Source organism: Hippoglossus hippoglossus, chromosome 19 (genome assembly GCF_009819705.1).
Source record: "Hippoglossus hippoglossus isolate fHipHip1 chromosome 19, fHipHip1.pri, whole genome shotgun sequence".
NCBI lineage: Eukaryota > Metazoa > Chordata > Actinopteri > Pleuronectiformes > Pleuronectidae > Hippoglossus > Hippoglossus hippoglossus.
The window spans coordinates 9,024,892-9,045,974 of record NC_047169.1 but is presented as its reverse complement, the minus strand read 5'-3'; the positions used below and the strand labels follow the sequence as shown (position 1 = coordinate 9,045,974).

At 44.7% G+C, this 21,083-nt stretch overlaps 2 protein-coding genes across 7 annotated transcripts in view; both read left to right on the top strand.

Annotated features, from left to right (window-relative positions):
• LOC117752581 (C-terminal-binding protein 2) overlaps positions 1–21,083 on the top strand; it is a 97,720-nt gene that overhangs the window by 33,163 nt on the left and 43,474 nt on the right. For 3 of the 6 annotated variants that reach the window (XM_034570044.1, XM_034570039.1, XM_034570040.1), the window contains exon 2: positions 9,912–10,119. The exons of 1 other annotated variant lie outside the window; for it this stretch is intronic. In XM_034570044.1, the coding sequence (XP_034425935.1) occupies positions 10,062–10,119 (58 nt within the window). In that variant the 5' untranslated portion in view covers positions 9,912–10,061. Of the gene's footprint in view, positions 1–1,942; positions 2,170–9,911; positions 10,120–13,805; positions 13,843–21,083 lie in introns of those variants that run through there. 2 more of the 6 variants (XM_034570041.1, XM_034570043.1) reach the window with 2 other exon arrangements.
• Positions 17,529–20,416, top strand: LOC117752580 (histone acetyltransferase KAT6A-like). The gene has a single exon (XM_034570038.1). It carries the CDS (start codon positions 18,441–18,443, stop codon positions 20,382–20,384), a length of 1,944 nt encoding a protein of 647 aa, XP_034425929.1. The 5' UTR covers positions 17,529–18,440; the 3' UTR covers positions 20,385–20,416.

The window sequence follows — 21,083 nt, the reverse complement described above, 5'->3', positions numbered from 1 at the left end:
CTCTTGCAGGAGACAGATTACAGCTCGACTGCACAAACAGATGGTTAATGAGGTGTAAATGGAATGACCTGGAATTTTTTTTTTATGCAGCTTTACACCCCGACAGAACCTCCCTATACCTCTGCCTCTTCCCTCTCCTGCTGCCGCTTCTCAGGCCGGCTCTGATTATTGAGCTGGGGGTCCTCGTGGTCATATTTCAATACATGCCTGAGCACTCTGAGCCCCCTCCTCGGCACCACGCTCACCACGTCTCTTCGCGGCGGAGGGGCTTGACATCCTCCAGAGAGCTGTTCTACATACGGCGGACAAGGAGCACAGCTTCGTGCGAAAGCCTGCTGAGACTCCATACCATTTATCTCTCAGCTGCAAGGTTGGGCCAGGACTAATTGACTGAGCTGTGTGTGTGTTGTGTGTGTTGTGTGTGTGTTGTGTGTGTGTGTGTGTGTGTGTCAGTCCTGGTCCCTTGAAGCATGGTGCATTAGTAGAGCCTGAGATGATAGGATGTGGTAAAGAGAGAGAGGGGCCAGCCTTGTGTTGAGTTAAGCTGGGGAGCGGACAAACCACACAGCTGATGCTGAGTTTAAAGGAAAATTTTATGTTTTATACCAACGGGGAACTTTTTCTGTAGTTTGGGCCATAGTTTGTATGGAGTGCAAAAGTGTCAGGCCCACTTTTAGAACGGCTCAGATTTCAGGAGTAAATTTCATTTTCTCTATTGTGGAGATGAATCATGGCCATAAAACATTTAATTCAGAGCAAAGAATAATCTTGGAAAATGGAAAAAGGGGTAAAGGTACAAGTCTGTGTACATAATTACTTTAAGAGTGAAGAAACTACGGATCCCATAAACCATTGGGCATAACCCCTTTCGAATAGCTTCCAGTACGCTTCTTGATTTTAACCTTTTTGTAGTTCGGACTTTCTTCTCCTAATCAAGTAAAGTCGATCATAGCCAATCTTGGCAGTTGTGGTAAACATTTCCATGACTCAGAGATGCCGCAGTTACACCAGAGGATTGTGGGTAGTGTAGTACTTCTCTACACACACAGCTTTCTTAACATACAGTTGAAATCATTCTGACTTATGGCTGTTACAGGAACATGTGGCATAGTTTCACAATCTCGTAGTTTTTGGCTGTCTACCTTGGATGGTTAAAATATTATGGCTGATAATCTAAATCTCTATTCAGACAATGAATGGGATTTTTACTTCCGGAACAATGCTGTTCAGCTCTATTATTTTATTAAAAACTGACAAGAGATCTGACTGGAGAAAAGACACAAGTTGTTACATGATCAGACAGTGAAGCCAGATTATCAAAACCAAAGTGAACAAGCACAGAACCGTGTTTGTACGAAGGTCAAAGTTGAATGAGGATGATGATGTATATACTGTGATTGATCACCACAGACAGTTTGGTGATAATTTTCCCATTCACCTTCAGCTTTTTCTCTCAAATTAGTCCATGTGGTCCCAGACCTTAGCAATTAACTGGCTGAGTAGAGTGTTATTATACCAACAGGACCAAAACTATGAAAATGAGACAAAGTGGAATTATCTTTTAAATGTTCCTGGCTGTGTGAATCCGTCCGTGTGTGTTTCGGCACAGTTCTCTCTCTCTCTCTCTCTCTCTCTCTCTCTCTCTCTCTCTCTCTCTCTCTCTCTCTCTCTCCCCCTCTCTCTCTGTGTTCCCCTCACCGCTCTGCTCTGGACTTTATCAACACATTGTTTGACTTGGCCTCCTCCCAATATAAGCCCGAGTACAGCACCGAGTTGGCCGTCTCAGCGTCCACAGGGAGAGGGCTTGAGCGATGAGTGTGTGTGTGTGTGTGTGTGTGTGTGTGTGTGTGTGTGTGTGTGTGTGTGTGTGTGTGTGTGTGTGTGTGTGTGTGTGTGTGTGTGTGTGTGTGTGTGTGTGTGTGTGTGTGTGTGTGTGTGTTTGTGGGCACATTCTGGGGGGAGTGGAAGCACCTCATTCTCCTGGACCAGGAAGCTGTGAATCACGTTGGCTCTTCCTGGAAGGACCCGGAGGGAGCCGGGCCGAGCCTGCTGGACTCGGGCAGGCTGTCTGAGTCGGAGCCTGGCCTCTCGCTGACACCAAGCTGGCGGTGAGGTCGGGTTCTTACCTCACCCTGGCGAGGCAGGCCACGCCTCCCCTCTGCTCACCAGGTTGGCACGCCGCAGGCACTTTCCTGCACTGGGAAGTGTTTTCCAGCTTTGGCTGCGGCTGTGGCTCGCACTGATAACCTCAGCCTGTGGAACTTTGAGAAACAGGATTTTATTGATCGGATGTAAATAGCACAAGGTGGGCTACTGTAGCTTGGATTTCGACTGCTGCCCTGTTTGCGAGTTTCGAGACAAAATTCTCATTAGAGATGCCACTAGTTCAACAATTCTGCAGTTTGAAGGCATTCAGTTCGTCGTGCTTACCGAGCTAAATATAAGTGTGTCAAGCTGTCACCTGCCTACGCTGTCACAGGCCTCGTTCAGTGCATGGAAAGCACAGCCTGCTCTGCCTGAGGTGCTGAGAATATGGGCATGTAAGTTGATATTAATAGTCGAGCCGGGTCGGTGCTGCAGGGTGTCCACACCTTCCTGTTTTCACTTTCTTTGTTTTGGCCCTGTGCTGACAGATTTACCTCTGGAGGAACTCCAGCATCTGAAAGGGAAAAATGACTTCCATTGTTCCAATGGGTCTGTAGTGGAAAGAAAACATACCTGATTTTTTTTTTTTTTGAAGGGCATAATAATGGATTGCAATATCAATAATATATACAGCCTTGTCATTGAGACGTGTGTTTGTTATTTCTAAGGGAAATTGAGAGGATAGGGTTGTTTTTTAACCAGCAACTTGAGCTTCTTTTGGCGAAAGGTTCTCATTTCTGAGTCTCTGAAGACGCTCGCTGAGCTGCGGCCTTTTGATAGGAATCAGCTGTAAGAGGGATGGATTTTACTGTGTGCTCTTTCTCCTGCTGCACACCAGCCAGATAACTTTTAACAGTTGTCTTTTCTCACAATGTCCCTGTCAAAACTCCGCCGGGAAATGAAGTCAGGAGAAGCAAGTGCTGAATGTGGATTAATAGTGGAGCCGGGCTGGTGCTGCAGGGTGTCCACAGCTAGATAGAAAGAGTTATCCAACTTCTCTATCTTCAAGCGAGCGCTCCGTGTTTTTACAATCTTGGCGAGGATTACCACAGAACCCAAATTGAGATATTACCTTGAAATTCAAAGAGGTTGAAGCATCAGCTGGGGAAGATAAATACAGAGTCGAGAGCTGCGGCGCGGTTGACAACTCATTGAAAGATTTCATCTAAAGCTTCCCTGAATGAAATATCATTTGGCAGCTTACTAAAAATAACCAGTTAGATAATCGTACTCTTTCTATAACTGTCTGTCCAATACAAATAAAATGATCCCACACTCAAGCTCAAAAACTCCACATTTTATCACTTGCCGTTCTTTCCAAAACAATTCAACGCTGTCCAAATATTTTTGCCGTTAGGATTGATGAAATCCCTGTGGTGTCACTACTTTCACTAGAATGTGGTTAGATTGCCTGTAAAATATTGTCGCACAGCGTAAGTGTGGTTACATAATACAATTCAAACATGTCTAGATCAAACGGCTGTTCCCGTCTAATCCTGCTTCACTTTCTTCTCTGCAGCTTTAAACTATGACTCATATTATTGTAGTGTCATGTTAAAAAAGCACAGCAGCTGTTCATCATGATTATTAGATAAATCCTGATATTATCTACCAAAGTGCTCAGACTGCATATCTTTGCCAAGCCTGAATAATCCTTGCTTCATGTGTTTATATATTAAAAATGTTCTCAAAAGGAAACTTAGGCACGGGGGATCGAACTACTGACCTTCTGATTGGTGGACGACCCTCTCCACCTCCTGACGGGACCCAAAACAGAACAGCAATGTTTTTTAGTAATTATTTTAATTTTACATAAAAGTATTTGAATGGTATTGTAATTTTAATCCTAATCATGTTTACCATACATGTAGATACGGTACGCTAACTGCATGTCCACCCTCTGAAAGCAGGTGCGGCCGTTAACTCGCAATGAGAGAGAGAACTATAATAGCCGGAACATTCATTCTCTTTTGACCAGAGAGTTAAGGCCTCTGTCTTTCGCCTCATCGCATTGTGTTCTCATTATGATGTAAATTAATTGTGTCGGTTGTGTGTGGGAATTTCCCCTAAATGGCCGTGGGAGATTGTTGTTTGCAAGATCCTGTTCGAAGCAATCTAGAATATAAATGACCATAAGAGTTAGAACATTCATTCTTCATGCAGCAAAACCTCTGTCTTCCACCTCATCGTGTCGTACGCTCGTGATTACTTTTTTAAGTTTAAAAAAAATACTGTTGATTTGGTGAAAAAGCATTTTGGGAATTTTGGAATTTATGACACAATTCAGTACTTTTATCATTGATTATGGTTAATTTTGTTGTCCATATTTAAGAGATATGACACTGTGTGTGTGTGTGTGTGTGTGTGTGTGTGTGTCCAGATACTTTAGGCTCTCTCTGCTTTAATAAGTCTAGAGAAGTCTCTTAATACCTCTCAACATTGATGTTTTTTCTTCCCTGAGGATAGAGCAGTCAGGTAAGAAAAACAGCTCGGTCTTGTTACGTCAATTAAAAACATGTTGACTATGGATTTTCTAGATTTATCCATCACTCAAATGTTTCGTTGAGGAAATCGAGGCCTACATTAAACCAATCCCTCCAGTACCGCGAGTTAACTGACACATGGTGCAAATGCACGTCTGTTAGATATCGCCCCCTCGAAATGTCAGAACCTGGGTTGTGAAGCGTTGGAACGAGATTGTGCCCTTCAGCGGTGAGCCCGAGGCTTCACGAGGACTTCTTCACATCCTTGGAAAGCAGTCAAGTCTTAGTGGAGCAAACCCTAAGGCTTAATGTCAGCAAATTAATTATGGATTCACCCAATTAGTTCACAAACTACGCTGTGTTCCAGGGAAAATGATCACTCCCCCAAATGACTCCTCTATGCAGTCCTTGCCCCAGTGTGCATTGTGCCTATCTCTCAGAACTGTGTGCGTGTGCATGCATGTGTGTGCAGTGACACACAGCAGGCAGGTAGCCTGACCTTTTTAATTATTCAATCTCTCAAACTGTCTTAGCTGCTCTCACTCTCTCTCTCTCTCTCTCTCTGTCTGTTTCAGGTTTGGCTTCTCTACAGCCCCACTCATGTCCACACAGATATTTCAGTCTGTCTTAAACAAAAAGAAAAATATACTAGCTCCTCTGTTTCTCAACCTCTAACGTTAACCCTGAACCTTAATCCCACTGATCTGTGTCAACACGTGAACTTTTACTGTAATGGCTCTTTACTCTTGCTGTCGTTAATTATTCATCCATAAATCCCTTTTTTCTGTTTCATGGATGAATTGTTTGATCAATGAAAGGTCAAACTATAATTTTAAGTAACACAATATACCCAGTTTTTTCTATAGCTCCCCTGTGACCCTGACTGGATAAGCGGATGGATGAATGGATGAATGGATGGATGGATGTATTATGGGCGTATTATATATATATATATATATATATATATATATATACACATATATTATGCCCAACAACACAGTTATTCATTAATTTCTTGTTGATTGACGAGTCAATTAGGTGATGTTTTTACCTCCACCATTTTGCTAGATTAAGGTTTTTTTTTAAAGATTTCCTTGATTTATCAGAGAATTATGGATCTGGATGAAATAATCTGGCATGTTTAAGGGCATGTTTCGGTGCAGATCCCCCCCAAAAATCTTGATCTAGTGAATTTAACTGTGGTTTCTTAAGGGAATAGATAGATAGATATGCACTATCTGAGAGCCAATCGGATCTAGTGATGCTGCTTCAGGCAAGACAACAAGCTGTGTCTCAATTCAGGGGCCGCATCCTTTTCGAAGGCTGCATTTCAAGACAGATTGGGTCACAGCGGCACAACTAGGCTGCCCCTCTTTCGAATGTGTCCTTCCATTCCTGAGTAACAAAAGATCCGATGTGTGGGATAATTTCCGGGCCGATCTAGCCCAGGACTCATTGTGTGCTGGTGATGAGGCTAACAAGCTAGCTGTCTGGGTGTCTGAGCTGCAGTGAGTGCAGCTGCTCAAAGTAGCTAACGATGCAATGGTAAGAGTGGTGACACAAATGTGAAATCCTCCATATACCAGAATGTCTCATTTGGCTTCAACCTTTGACAAGGCCCACGAAGGACACAGCCCCTGAATTGGGATACAGATACAAAACTGTTGATGAAGCTTAATACTTAAAAAACTCAAGTATTCGATGTATAAAGTAGAAAAAGCGACAGTTATGTCATTTGACGTTGTATTAGCACCCACTGAAGACCCTCCTTTGTGTTTGTGTCTGAATCCCCCTCTGACAGCCCGCCCTTCCCCCACCTCTGTGGACAGTAACTCAGACAGTGATCTCTGTGTGATGCTGACATTGAGGAGAGTTTGTGGAGTGTGATCGCGCTGCTGGCAGCGGAGCCGTCCTTGGGAGACGGAGCCGCCCGTCACGTATTTAGATTCCTGCGTTTTTTTAACGTCTCGGCCTCTCTCGCGCACACACACAAATGTTTCTCTTTCAATGAGCTGTGCCCCCCCCCCCCCCCCCCCCCCCCCCCCCCCCCCCCCCCGCATGCAGGGAGTTTTATCAATCATCTGACTTTTAATGCCTCTTAAATATTAAGATTCATGTGTGTGACCTTTGTGTTTGGGCTCGGAGTGCAAAATCCCTGCCTAAATACCCTTTCAGGCCCCGCTGGCTTTGTTTTAGATTTTCTTCCGCCTGGTTTCATCAGTTTTTATGCATGATTGGTTGTATTTTAGTCATGTAAGTAAATTTTGCGCGCACACTCTGCTCGTAGGCAGCTGAGGAAGTGAGTGCAGCATAAAAAAGCAAGGGCAGAGAAAAAGGGATAAGAACTGGGGAAGGTTTTGGACAATGTGTGGGTCTTGTTAGCCTCTGTGAACACTCTTTATTCTCTCTGTCACTCTCACTCTTTATGTCACACACACAGCCGCACTCTCATGCATGAATTAGGAAAGTCCGTGGGCCGATCAGTGTGTCGATAGAAGCGCTGTATGAATATTTGTGCGGATATGTGAGTGTGACTTGTTGTGTGAAGCCCTCTGAGTGGTCGTTAAGACGAGAAAAACGCTGTATAAGTGAAGTCCATTTACCCGTGCAGTCCTTTTTACAAGCCTGGAAGACGGCCCGGGGATTGATGACTCTGTGTGAGAAACCTCAGAGGCAGCAGCACTTCAGAGAGATGGACAGATGAAAAGGGAGGAGGAGGGACGAGGGGGGTGGGGGCTGAAGTGAATCAAGTAACAGGGTGAGGTTTTCCAGCAGCACGTTAACATACTGGAGACAGACTGCTGCCTCGTCGGGAGAACACCCAGGAAGTGACCCGTTCTGCGTGACTTCCCCCGTGCCAAAATGTCTCTTTAACTCGAACGCAGATATTTCCCATGAAAAAGGTCTTTTGCGTTAAAAATGCTTCGTTTACTTTCACTGTATCTCACAAAAACACGTGTATCCTTCTTTTTGGGAAGTTGTTTTTCAAACAATTGCTAAAAGGATTAATCTAATATCAAACCAGTTGCAGATACATTTTCTGTCAACCGACTAATAGATTACTCAGGTAATATTTTGCAGTTCTAACATTGTGCAGTTTCTCTGTGCATTTGTACCATTTCAAAACAACTCTGCAGGCTACTGAAATATTTCAACTAATCACAAATTGATTGTCTTGATCACATATCCCTGCAGCTACTGTTGGATTGTGGGTAAAGCCACATGTCGGGAATTCAGTGGCGGATCCAGGATTTTTCTAAATCAGGGGTCAGAGATTATCACTATTTTAAAGTACTTTTCTCTCCCGATCAAGATTAATGAGCTTCGACGACGGCTCGGCACGAACGTTCATCTCAGACCTTAAGTGCTTGTCTGGTCTTCTGAATTGGAGTTTGAGCCGTGCCCACTCTGCTTTTGTCCAGAGGTTCAGTATAAAGACTTTTTACACCCACCTGTCACTGAAAGCTATAATGCCGAGGCCCAACTCTGAGGTTGTTGAAAGCATTCTGGGAAATATAGCACGCTGGTTGAGAGAAAAATGTCCAAATGACTGATGCTACCTAACGGCAGCTAACACCCTTCGGACATATTTCTAAGTGTGTGGCGACATATTTATAAGGTGCTCTGAGTACGATGGGTCTGTGTGGTCCCATATGTGCGGACATGTACTGATGATGTCACACTTCACAACCACCCACACCGGCCCCGAGCTCCAGCCCCGACGACTGACGACTACTGACACCCCCCCCCCCCCCCCCGATTTCTCAGATAATAACGGAGGGTGTTGTTTTTCACTGAACTCTTTACCTTCTTTTTTCTCCCCCTAAATTTTGATTAGAAAAGGACTGACGAAGACTTCAAGTAATGACCGCCCTGATGCTTTCTGGCACGTGCAGCCGTTTTCATGATCTCAGCACTTTCTGAGCGAGGAGAGGTGCGTCTGGCTCTGGTCCTAGAGAAGCACGACGTGGCATTTGCAACATTTAATCCCCTTTTGTGTTGCAATAATTTTACTCTAATTCACTAAGATGCTGATCCACGCTGTGCTCTTTATGTGCTGCCAGTGAAGAAATGCACACTCGTCTGTTTTCCCTCTAACAAAGGTGCATTTGTGCAAATAATTGCCTGCGTGTCTGTCAGAGTTAATGAATTGGACATTGTGAGGAGTAACATTTTTCAGCCGGCTCGGATTTCCAAGCCTTTCTAAAACTGAAAATGTTGGTATGATTACTTTGATTACAAAGGCTGGATTTTTGTCAAAATAAGAGTTGTTGGCGTTCAGAGGTGGAGGAGGTGAGCAGGGATTTAAACTTGCATTTTCTCCTTTGTTTTGGTTTATAAACCAGATTTTTGACGTTAGAAACTTCTGAGCTCAGAGGAGAAATACAGATGCGCTTAACTGACACCCCGAGACAGAGGGATGGTTGTCGCAGGTCTGAACAGGGCCTCCTAGTGTCAGACACTGTGCTTCTCTCTGGGTAGATGTTAACCACCCTCTGTTGGCCTGAATGTGTCATTACATGACAGTCTGTCAACCTTCAGGTGCAAGCACATCAACTCAAGAGCCTGTTTTTGTCAGATGTTAAATCTCATCCTCGCAGGTTCTAACAGCGTCGTTCACGTTTCCTCAGATCAGCTTTTGTCAGGTGAATAAACGTTTGTGTGCTCGCTTTGTTTTGAGCGGCTTTGAGGGCAAAAAAACAAAAAAAAGAGAGAAAAGGTAGATTGCTATTTGTCGTGAGTCGAGATCCGTCAAATGTCAGTGCGATCAATAAGGAATTTGAAGAGTGACAAGTTACTGTAGATGGAGCTTCAGGTGAGTGTTTGTCAGTAAAATAAATTCAAACGGGAGTAAAGTGGAGCTTTTAGAGCGCTGAAGCTTTGTCATTTTTAGAGCAAATAAGGCAATTTGTCGCCAATAGTATCTGAGTAAGTCTGTGTGTGTGTGTGAGTGTGTCTGTGTGTGTCTGTGTGTGATTCACAGATTTTTTTGTATATCTATCGCCTGCAGCTTCCTGGGCTCTTTGTGAGCAAGAGGCTGAGTGACTTTGTAGTCAAGGACTCTTTAATGCCTTCCCATGTCAGATATTTTTTTTTTTTGCACTTGTACATCAATAATGTGAGTGTATATACTGTGTGTGTGTGTGTGTGTGTGTGTGTGTGTGTGTGTGTGTGTGTGTGTGTGTGTGTGTGTGTGTGTGTGTGTGTGTGTGTGTGTGTGTCAGAGTCAGAGTCAGTGTTGTGTTTAACCAGGCCTTTTCTGTGTTTGTGCCGTTCCTGCAGGTGTATGTGCCGAGGCGTTATGCCCCGGGGAATAGTGCTGACAGTGCACTAGGAGTCTGAAGCTTGTCAGTATTTGTGGCTGAGGAGGAGAGGTGCCCTGCCGTGCTGATCCGTGCTGCGCCACCCTGTGCCCGTGCTGTGTTTGACGCCATGTCCCTGACTGACAAACACAAAGTGAAGAGGCAGCGGCTGGACAAGATCTGTGAAGGTGAAGTTGTGTGTGTGTGCGTGCGTCATGAACCGCAAAGTTACACTTGTTGTGTTTTCTCTACACTTTTCCCAACAAACGCTGCGGCTGCTGAGTTGATCTCATCATTTGTAGAATCACGATTATGGCTTTCATGGTTAATTAACCTTAATCTGGGTGTGATATTGACACTTTGAGCGTCAGTGCATCAAGTCAAGTGCCCCGAATATTGGAAAATTATCTGATGGAGCGCAGGATTATTATGTTGGTGGTGTGAAGTTACAGATGTCCAGATGCAGGAAATCTATTCTGTTTCCAAAGACATAATTCTAATAAAGAAAATAGATAATTTAATAGCTACTTATTGGAAAAATTGCACAAGACTTAAAAAAACCTATACGTCTTGCCCTGCTACAATACTGTCTTTCTTCTATTTCCCTCACCGACATTGCTTCGGAGCTATACATCCCGGAGCCGACCACCCTTATTAGCACAACCCTAAGACCTATAGGTGATCGATACCCATTGATTGCCATAATTTTCTCCTGGCACACGGCATGTCAGAGACCACGGGAACCAGTGTATAAACATTGACCCCGGCAGCAAACAGTCATCTGGCAGATGTAAATGAGATCTGTGAGCTGTTTGTGTAGGAATGTCTGCTGTGTGACTTCTACTTGTGGAGAATCTGGAAACATCTGAGCTAAAGTTAGATTTACCGCAGGGGATTGGATGGTTTCTATCCTGTCACGGCTGTTTGGAAGTAGCCAATTTTACCCCACGATCTGCGGTGATTATTAGGCTTTAGGTTGTGGATTAGAGAGCGGTGGTGTTCTATTGAAGGGCCTGAACATAGAAGAGGAGCCCCCTGCTGTGCACACAGCTACAGAGTCGGCCCCGGCAACAAGGAATATGAGTCTTTGTGTGGGTGTATAAACTGTGTCTGAAGATTTGTGGATGTGCATTTTTAAACCCACTTGTTTGACTTTGCTCGGCGTGCGTGTGTGTGCTTGTGTGTTTATGTGTGTGTGTCTGTCAGACTGTGTCCTGAGGTAAAATCATCTCCTCTCTGCTCTCTGGGTCCCCAAGAGGCTTGTTAAGCCGCTGGGCCCTCCTGGAGCCAGCGCAGGGAGAGGCAGACATGACTGCAGTGCTGGAAAATGAAGCTCGATGCACCATTACCCCCACTGCCAGCATATTTGTTTTGCAGCATGATGTAAGCACCTCGGCGCTGTGTGCATGAAATGAAGGACGTAAACTGCACATCCTGTGTAAGCCCGTAGTTAGCCCCAATCCTAATAAAATGTCGGTTTAACATGAAAGAAAGAAAATATTACTTCATCCACCTAAAAGCAACCTTGGCCATTTTCTTTTAAATTGTCACTTTAATATGGAAATCTCCGGTTTTGCCTGGAATAATTCAAATTTCAAGCAATTTAGAAGAATCGGTGTCAACGTCCAACATGCAGACAAATTGTTTAAATGGAGAAAGTAGAATCCTCTTCAGGTTATTCAGAGTAATTGTGTGATATCAGGAACATGCACATGTTAGCCGTGGAAATATGCTTATTCGCCTTCTTGCCGAATGTTAGATGAGATAATCGATACGACTCCTGTTTCGATTCTGAGAGCCAATCCGATACCAGTGCATTGAAAAAATTAACAACTAGTACAATGTAATTCAACAGCTGTATACTACTAACCTTTACAATGATGAAAGGATTATTGTCATCATTGTCAAATGGCCCAACCCAGGTCAAGCCCTTTGAAAAACAAATACATACAGAGAATGATGCCATAGAACTTTTTCCTATATTTGACATTCATAACTGAAAAAGAACACAAATGAATAAATCAATAAATACACAACAAACAACACTAGTGCCACCTCCCGAAGCTGAAGTCTTGTACACGTTGCAGTTTTACTTGTCGTACAACTCGCTCCGGCTAGCGCCACATTGCCGGAAATCCCTTCCTCTCCGCCGCTCAAAAAACATTATTTGCCAGTGGCAGTTTTTGGAGCAGTGAAGAATTTGTGATTTCTGGGAATATAAAATCGCTGCTTCATCTTCGTGAGCCTTAATATGTGTAATTGGATCGGGACAACGATTTGCGTACACGCCGACCCGGCATTTTTTGCAGTATTGAAGGATTTCTAATTCTGTTATCAGTCTGGTATCTCTTAAATTAAAGCTACCCATAGTGCACCGGTATGTGAGTGGTCTCAATCTTCTTATCTAACGCTGAACAAGGAAATAAATGAGCATACGACCCAAAATGTCAAGCTTCAACAATACAAATAAAAAAGACGTGTTTCTGTGTGGGCGGTAGAATTTCAGTGAAAGTCACCAAACAACACTATTGAATAATCACCCAGCCCTAAAGGAGAATCACATAAATATCATATTTCATAGCACAGGTGGATTGTTCATTGGTGGAAATCCTTCGTGATTAGAGCGTCGGTCCACATCCAGCTGTTGCATCCGTGTGAGTCAGACATCTGAGGTAGTTAGTCATTCCCGAGGGACCAACAGTTAGTCTGCGCTGCTGGGCATGAGCTCAAAGCCCACAGGAGACGCACACAGAGACGGTAACAGGTGTTGCCGTGATGCGTGCAGAGCTGCCTCGTGGTGAGCATACCTGTCGGTGTTCCTGTGCGCACATAAAAACACACAAAAAAAAAGAACACATGCACACTGAAGCAGACTCGCACACAAACACACACACGTTCTCCAGATGGCCATCATACAGGATCAGTGAATCAGTCCTCTGCGGCCATTGTGAGGGCGTTAAAAAAAAACACCAAAAAAAACAGCTTGTGATTTGTGATTTGGTCGCGAGCCAATGACCAGGCAAAGTTGTCCCACTCATTGCATGTAGCAGAGTGATAAGGCTGTCATGGTGATTGTCTCAGCGTGCAGAGACAACACACATGAAGCGAGGCTCCGCTTTTTTGTTCCCGCGCGCAGGTAAAATCCTCACAGGGCCTATTTTGGCTACTGTCGGCTGTAACTCATCTCGGTCCAGGTCCACTCTTCCAGCCAGGCCCGCAGTTGGCAAACGGACACAGACCAGCTGAAGCCGAGGTTTCGTGCCGTCTCTCCTCGATCCCTTTCAAGTGGAAATCTGGAACGTCTGCTGAGACAACACACTCTGCACCGTCCAACAAACCCCGTCGCCTTTGTCTCTATTGTTTTCCCTACATTAAAAATCAACTCCTGTCATCCAAGACAGTTTCCATATTATAAATGTTTTTTTTTTTATCATACCATTGCCCAAATTGTTCATTCTTGTGGCTGTACATTGGTATTTATGGCAGAGGGATCAGAAATGCAGTATCTAAGGAAACCCTGTGGTTAGATGAGTCCTTGATATGTATTTAGCATAATCTGGCCTGTCTGCAAATACGGAGGCAGGGAGCCGGTTGCAACTGTTTTTATCAAAAGCTGCTAGTTAGCTCAATCAAAGCAGCTGCTGGGAAGCATCAGCTTTAATTCGGCGGCGTGAGGAAGAGGAGGGGAGAGAGGAGCGTTCTCTTCCTCGCGCTCTTTCTCTCATTCCCTCTTTTCTCAGGGGTGATGAGATTCATTTCTGTGGTCTGAGGAGATGAGGTGTGATCTGCCACGGCCCGTGTTCCTCAGCTTCTTTCATGTTCTCGGCTTAATTTGAGCTGAACCATTTTTTCTTATGATTATTTTGCAGTGTCGGGCTGTGTGGCTCAGAGGGAGGACAGTTCAGCTCCTGGTCTGTTTTTTCTTTTCTTCTTCCTATGCTAAGATTGTTGTTGTGATTGTGGAGTGCAATAGAGTTTTCCCCACAGGGTTGGATTAGAGCCGCTCTAATCTACTCAGATAATGTTTTAATCAACATGTGCATTTTATTCATGTGGTGTTACATGACGGCCCTTTATGGCTGCGTAATTAGGAATATAATTTATCCATATTACATGCTGAACAAAACAATAATTCATCAGACTATTGTTCTTCCCCTTGTTGATTTCTTTATAACCAATAGGATTATTTTATTCTCTGCTGTAAACATGCAACTAGCATTTAGGCTATTCTTACTTAGTTTACTAACCACAGACATTGAATAAAGATGGACAACGTGTCTCTCCTTAATCTCACTGTACGAAAATGAAGCCAAAATATCCTGGATATGGGAGCTGCCATCTTGGTGACTTGTCACTTGAAGCCAGAGTCTGCACAGTGGTAATCTTGAGTAATTAAAACCAAAAATCAGTGGAAAAATGAACACTTAAACATGCTTCAGTGGGATAACAACTACAAAAATATATAGCTGTGTATGTGATGTTTTAATTCGGCCTATGCTGCACCCAGCCACCATGAGGCGATCAAGATGTTTTTGGCTTGGGTTTGTAGCAGCTGTCATTTCGTCTATCTTCAAACCAGTCTATGGTCAGAATTGAAAGAAAGTGGTGATGTAGAGTAACTTCACAGGTTTGATGTCTTTCACTTAAAGACGCTGGTTTATATTTGATAAAGGTCGTTTCATATCCACACTGTTGTGTTGTCTGTCTCTGATTTGAATAGAGTTTGTTTATATGCTGAGGACAAGTGAGTGGTGCGTCAATGTGCTCAAGTGAAAACGAAGGCTGGTTGTCAAATCCTCAGATGCAATACCTATCACAACTATCATGTGTGAACAGCTTTTCATTTTCTCTCTTCATCTTTTTGATCAGATACTCTCTTTGTTATGTAAATCAAGATCTCGGATATGTTAGTAATAATATACAGAGTTTTTAGTTTTTTCATACTTTTCGTACATACTTCATATTTTTGTACTGCTGCTCTGGGTTGGGTTATTTCTATGTGAGAGGACATAGCGTATTTTTGGACCATGCAGTGACACCCAAGTAGAAAGATGAATATCAGATTTTCCTGTATGTTCTGTATGTTTACTTTATTTTTTGCTTGTAACCACAGCATTGTAAAATTGTTCTTGCATTAAACTAGACCTCATATCTGCTTTCATCAGTGAGGTATGGAGGCAAATCCCATTTTCTGTTCTGTCCTTTTCTTCTCCCTCTCTCGCTCTCCGTCCCTCCCTCTTCTCTCACTCAGCTGCACACTCCTCATCTCTCCAAAAAGCAAGCGGGCTGTCGTCTCTCCCTTCTGTCTGCCCCATCTGTGATGCAGTATGGACCACTGGCTTTATAATGATAGGCGGGCGGAGTGCAGGGCTGCGCACGAGGCAAAGAGGGAACAAACCATCCTGCTAAAATGCAAGACAGAACTCGTATCAGTTGCCTCACCTAGTCCAGCAGAGGTCTTGCCCTGCAAATGAAAGCTCTGCAGTAGTGTCTCTCGCTGTGCCCCCATGTTCCTCCCACCCATGTAACTGTTGGACATGGATGGTGGCAAAGAGGCCAGCGTCTCGATTCCACAGCAGATGTGAACCCTCCGAAAGCCATCAGACCAGAATTGGTACCATGTGTTTTTCCTCTCCCCGTTGCCCCTCCTTTCTCCCCGAGCTTGTGTTGGAGCAAGAAAGGGCCCAGAGGCTTGTTAAAACTTTAATATACTGTACAATCACAGTAATTGAGTAGAATTTTCAAGATCTTCCAGTCATACTTTTAATTTATGAAGCCCCTATGAAAGTTTAATGGATCAGCAGTTGTAGAGTCGCAGCTATGTAAATCGTTCTGCAGCTATCCCTGCCTGCTCTGCCTGCTCTGCCTGCCAAGTCCTGCCGTTAGCGTCCTGTGCCCTAGAAAGATGGCCAGATTGCTCCAAAGGCATGACTGTTGCTGGACGTCTGTTCAACACATTGTACCCAGAGGTCTTTGACAGAGCTGTGTGATTGGCTGTGAGCTAGTGAGCGAGCGAGACTTGGCATCGGTTCTGATGCAGCTCACCAAATATCCATCGTGTAACTTTGGGTCTTTCTTTTCTTCTGCTATATTATTCATGCTAGCAAGTACGGGGTCCCTGTTGCTTGATGAGTGTAATATAGCATGCTCACTTAATTATGGAGCTCTCACGAGAGGCATATCAGAGGATGTAGACAAGATGAATATTGTTCCCCAGCTTCTCCTGCTTATGAATTGTGGGAAATGCAGCAATTTGCATGGCAGGAGATATGATATGTCATATTCTTGTTTCAGATTTAACAACACCAGCCCGACCCCACTTGAGATGTTTATTATTGTTATTAATATTTTGTCGGGAAGCGGGGATCTGAGTGACACGCGGCACTGGAAGGGGCTTATTAAAAGAAGTTATTGCGATCGCCGTCGAGAGATACAACACAGTGATTAATGGTGTGTTTTACAGCTGACAAAAAAGCGCAGGGAGACTCAGACCTGGGAGGATAGTGCTGAGAAATCGCTGCAAGTAAATTGCTAGGTATGCTTTACCTCCAATGAAAGAAGCCATCCTTTTAGAAGTGCATCATCCTGTGCAGAGCCATAAGGAAAGTGAAATGATTCCTTTTTGTTTTGACCTACTTAATGTTCTTCAATTTGGATGTTCCATGATGAAATGATCTGTTTTGCTTTTGGTCTTATATCATGATTGCATCACTTAAGCTCTAAAATGAAAGAAGTTTGTTATAGCATTCCCCCTCTGTGACTTGACAGGTACTGGGACAACGTAAAGAGGCACGGCGCTGTAGCAGTCGCCTGTCACTCCTAAACTGTAATAAATTTAGCGCGTCTCAGTCACGCTGTCTCTGTGTCTCAGCTTCAGGAGCATCCACAAAATGTCCCTGGAGACTTGCCGCGAAAAACTCTTCCTTTAAACCCCTGTTGCCTATTTCACACAGAAATAAAGTACAGAATAGAAACAGGCTTGGAGCCATCTAGTTGTCACGGTCCAGCGCAGTCCAATCATATCCCCTTCTCCTCATGCCTTGTCCTTTCCCACATTGTCTGTCTTGCAGGTGAAGTGAGAGCCAGCAGCTTCCTGCCTTATCAGCTCCCCCCCCCCATCACACTCTTATCAAAGCCCTCTTTTCTTCTCCTGCTGCCACAGTTTTTTTGTTTACATTGCCCTTGTCATGGCAAGTAAACACCAACAGTTATCTCTGATGGCAACATCTCAGATAAGCCGTATCTGCTCTCTTGTACATTAGGTGTATGCAGGAGAACTGTGAGGGGAAATAAGACCCAATTTGGTTTAAGTGCAGTTCACAAAATGAACCACGATAGCTCATTTCAAGGTATATATATATATTTTATATATATATATATTATTTCTACTGTAAAATGAATATACTTCAGTTTTGGACTGTTTTTGTTTTATGCTTTATAAATCATCCATCGATCTGAAATCATTAACTTTGGCCCGAGTGTACATTTAACTTCTAGGGAGGCTGCATGTTCTTCCTTGTCCCTGCCTGTAGGGTTATTTGTATGTGCGTATTTGCATATGTGAATCTGTCGTTGCCCAGTAGAGGAGGCTGTGCATTCTTCATGGCTCAAGTGGAGCAACTCCTCTAGTGGCCACCGGATTGAGACTGACCCTCAGCATTACTTGTGTCTGGCCTTTGCAACCACTCCCCTCCCCCTCTCCCCAGAGACACACTTCAGCAAGCATGTCAGTCCCCAAACTCCCCGATTCCTCTGGATCTATTCATGCTCAGAGGGATTCCGGCTGTAGGCCAACGAAGTGGTTAGTAGTGACCACTAAGCACCATAAACACTGTAGCTTTACACTCCGTGAACACATCCAGGGGCCTCAGCAGCGTGCTGGCTATGTACACTATCTGGTTCAAGTGATGTCACAGGGGGCAGTGGATTTAAGCAGGTTTTAGTTTGACGCTAATCCCCTTGTGGAAAATGCTGTGGACGAGAGGGCTGTCCTACCAGTGGCGTGCAGCAACCCCATTGGATTAGAGCATCCCGTCCCCTCCTCCATTCTGTTGTCATTGTCCAGCATGTGCTTTTAGCCCAATTTCTCTACTCTAGGTCTTAGTTTGGAATGTAAGCGTGATGCCAACCACAAGCATGATCCCTGCTGTAGAATGGAGTAGATCCTCGCCCTAAAGGTGTGTTTTTTTTCAGTTTGAATGTGTGTGCATGTTTATACTCTGTGTTTGTCATGTTGTGCCTCATGCCCTTGTGGATTTCTAATGTTTCCAGGGCTGAATTATTTAGATATGCTGCCAGCAGGGAGCTACATGATAGCACACTCTTTAGAGTGAGGGGAGGGGGGTTGCCTACAGCGGCAGATCAGGTAAAAGGGTACCTCATGCTTCACCTTTCTCCTCTTCTCATCACTACTCCTTTTTGATTGGGGGTGAGTGTAACTGGAGAGTTGAAACACAATACCCGGTTTTATTTTCTGCTTTTATAGCTGTCCTCGTTATTGTCTTCACTGATGCCTAACTCAAGTGAGCAGTCGCATTTTGGTGGCTCTCTGAGCTATCACGGCCCTGAATGGATTGAAGGCCAGAACCACAAGACTGCAAGTCGCTGTCACTTCTGTGGCACCATGGCAGGTCGTAGGAATTCTCTGGCAGTCTGTGGGGGAGATGGTGGAGTATGGTCTCACCATCACGTAAATCTTGATGAGAAACAGAATCCAGTCCTCCAGTCTTCCCAGATCCAACAGGACCGGCATGGACAGCAGCTACTGAGGAAGAACTCTGTGCCCGATCTTGGCAGCAGCCTCTACCTCAGACAAATGATGGCAAGCCTGGCCTCTGCACCACCTGTGGATTACTACATGACTGGTTCTACCTTATCTGGTCAGCCACCTGAAGAGTCTGGGTTTTATAGGGATAACCAGCACATGCTCACCAGATCAGCATCGCATTATGGGTCCAACGCTAGGGGGATGAAGCCTACCTGGGATCAAGGACAGGCAAGGGCCACACCTACCGTGTTGGCGTCTGCTTCTACACCTAACCCCATGCCTCCTCCCCCTCCCCCTCCTCCCCCGCCTCCTCCACCACCTCCTCCCCCTCCTGTTCATGAGCTGAGCCGTTTGTTCAGGGAAACTCTGGGATCTAAAATGATCCCAGACGTCCAGCGTATTGGTGGCAGCTCTCCTGGTCCTGCGGTCTACGGGGTCCAGCCCCCTCTTCCTATTTACGCTGCTGGGCCACCGTCTCTTTCTGCTCACCAAGCTTACAACAATATAAACGGCTTTTCCCTGGACTCCTATCAGCCAGCTGCCACCAATACTGTGGTGGACCCAGCATACCAGGGAATGGACGGAGCTTTCCCCCGGGCTTATGGAGCTATAGGCTCTCAGAGGCAACATTATGACCCAAATTATGACATGAATTCAGCCATGGTGGCTGCCACAGCTGGATTTAACTCTGGTCTGTCTCTTCACCATCCCAGTGCTGCAGACCCCAAGAAGATGGTGGACCCTTCCTTCCTGGCTTTCCTGCGAGCTGAAGGATTGGCTGAGAGCACTATCACTCTCCTGCTGCAACATGGCTTTGATTCCTATGCCACCCTGGGGATGATGGAGGACCATGATGTCCGCTCTGTGGCCCCTAACTTGGCCCAGGCCCGTGCTCTCTCACGTGTGATGCTTGGTTGCAAGACAAGTGGAACAGCACCACGTACACGATCCAACAGCTTTACCCATCGCAATGAGCTCTACATGCAGCCCCAGGGTTTGACCATGGACCCCAACCTGATACAGCAACATCCCACCAATATCCAGAACATGTCCCCCAGGATGGGAGAATTTCTTGGCAGAAGACCCAGTAGTGCACCCTCCCAACACCTCCTGGAGACCACCACCTACCCAGGATCTCGGCCCATGGGAAGTGGAGCTTTTCCAATTAGCCCTGGAGGATATAGCAATGCTGTGACTCAGGGAAGACCCTTCTCCATGTATAATGCCCACACTGGTCTTGCCATGTCTGCTCTTGGACAACAGCCTCCATCAGCCCCGGGCACCCATGGAGCAGCCCCAAAAACCTATTCTGGCTCCTATTCCCCCATGGAGCTGATGAAGAGAGCACCCAACCTTCCTCCAACATCACCAGCAGCAGCGCCAAGCCCCCTTCACAGCCCCCAACTGCTCCGGAAAGGGATCGGTGCTGCCCCTGAAAGTACCATCATTCCTGTGACCTCTTCCTCCGCTCTCCAAGCGCAAAATCTTAACAACAGCAGGATGGTTGGACGTCGTACTGGTCCCCCTGTCATTGTCTCAACCATGGCCACCGCGCCTGACACAAGTAATGTCAAACCTCACCTATTTCACGAATCTCTTCAAACTATCTCTCTTGTTTTCTTTGATTTGTATTTTTTTCAGTGGGTTTTGGTGATATTTTCTTTTTCTGATTTGTCTTGTAGATAAATGTAGAGTGAGATTTAACTCTGAATGTAATAAACAGTCTGACACTTGAATGGAGGAGTAGCATGTAAGATGCATCCGACAAGCTAAGCAGCTTTGCTATGAGAGGTCTTTTTTTAAAACCACACAACTATTTATACATGTATTGCAACAGAGTTGTGTCATTTGCCGGAGGGGATCCTGTCTCATCACCACGTTGAATTCTTATGAGAGGCGCTCCAGTTATTGAGGTCAACATTTTTGGGTGTTTTTCTTTCACTTGGTTTATTGGTCAGAATAATTTTGAATCGGCAGTGTGCTTTTGGTGTTGTTCAGTTGTCTCTTGTACTTGTGGTTAAAATGTGATAACGGGTGAGCGCTTACAAAACACTTTACAACCTGATAGCACTAAATATCAGAGAGTTTGAACCGTTTGTTCTCTTATTATTCTCCTACATTTCTTTGTCTTTACAACACAGAGTTAGAACATGTCAAAAACATGCACACATTCAGCTTCTTTTTATATTGTAAAGGTTTATCGATGCAGAGTTGCTGCCATTCTATTTTTCACTGGACTCTCTCCTAATCAATGGCTTAACTGCCTCAAATCCAATTACACTAATTGGATGTATAGTTGCATAGACTATAATAGGCAACTGTTTTTAATAGACACTCTGTTGTCTGTTTGAGATTCTGGTCGCATTGCAGAGCAGCTAAATGTTC

Excerpts from the sequence above, each read along its gene's own strand:
- LOC117752580 (XM_034570038.1), top strand. The coding sequence starts at position 18,441 with ATGCCTAACTCAAGTGAGCAGTCGCATTTTGGTGGCTCTCTGAGCTAT.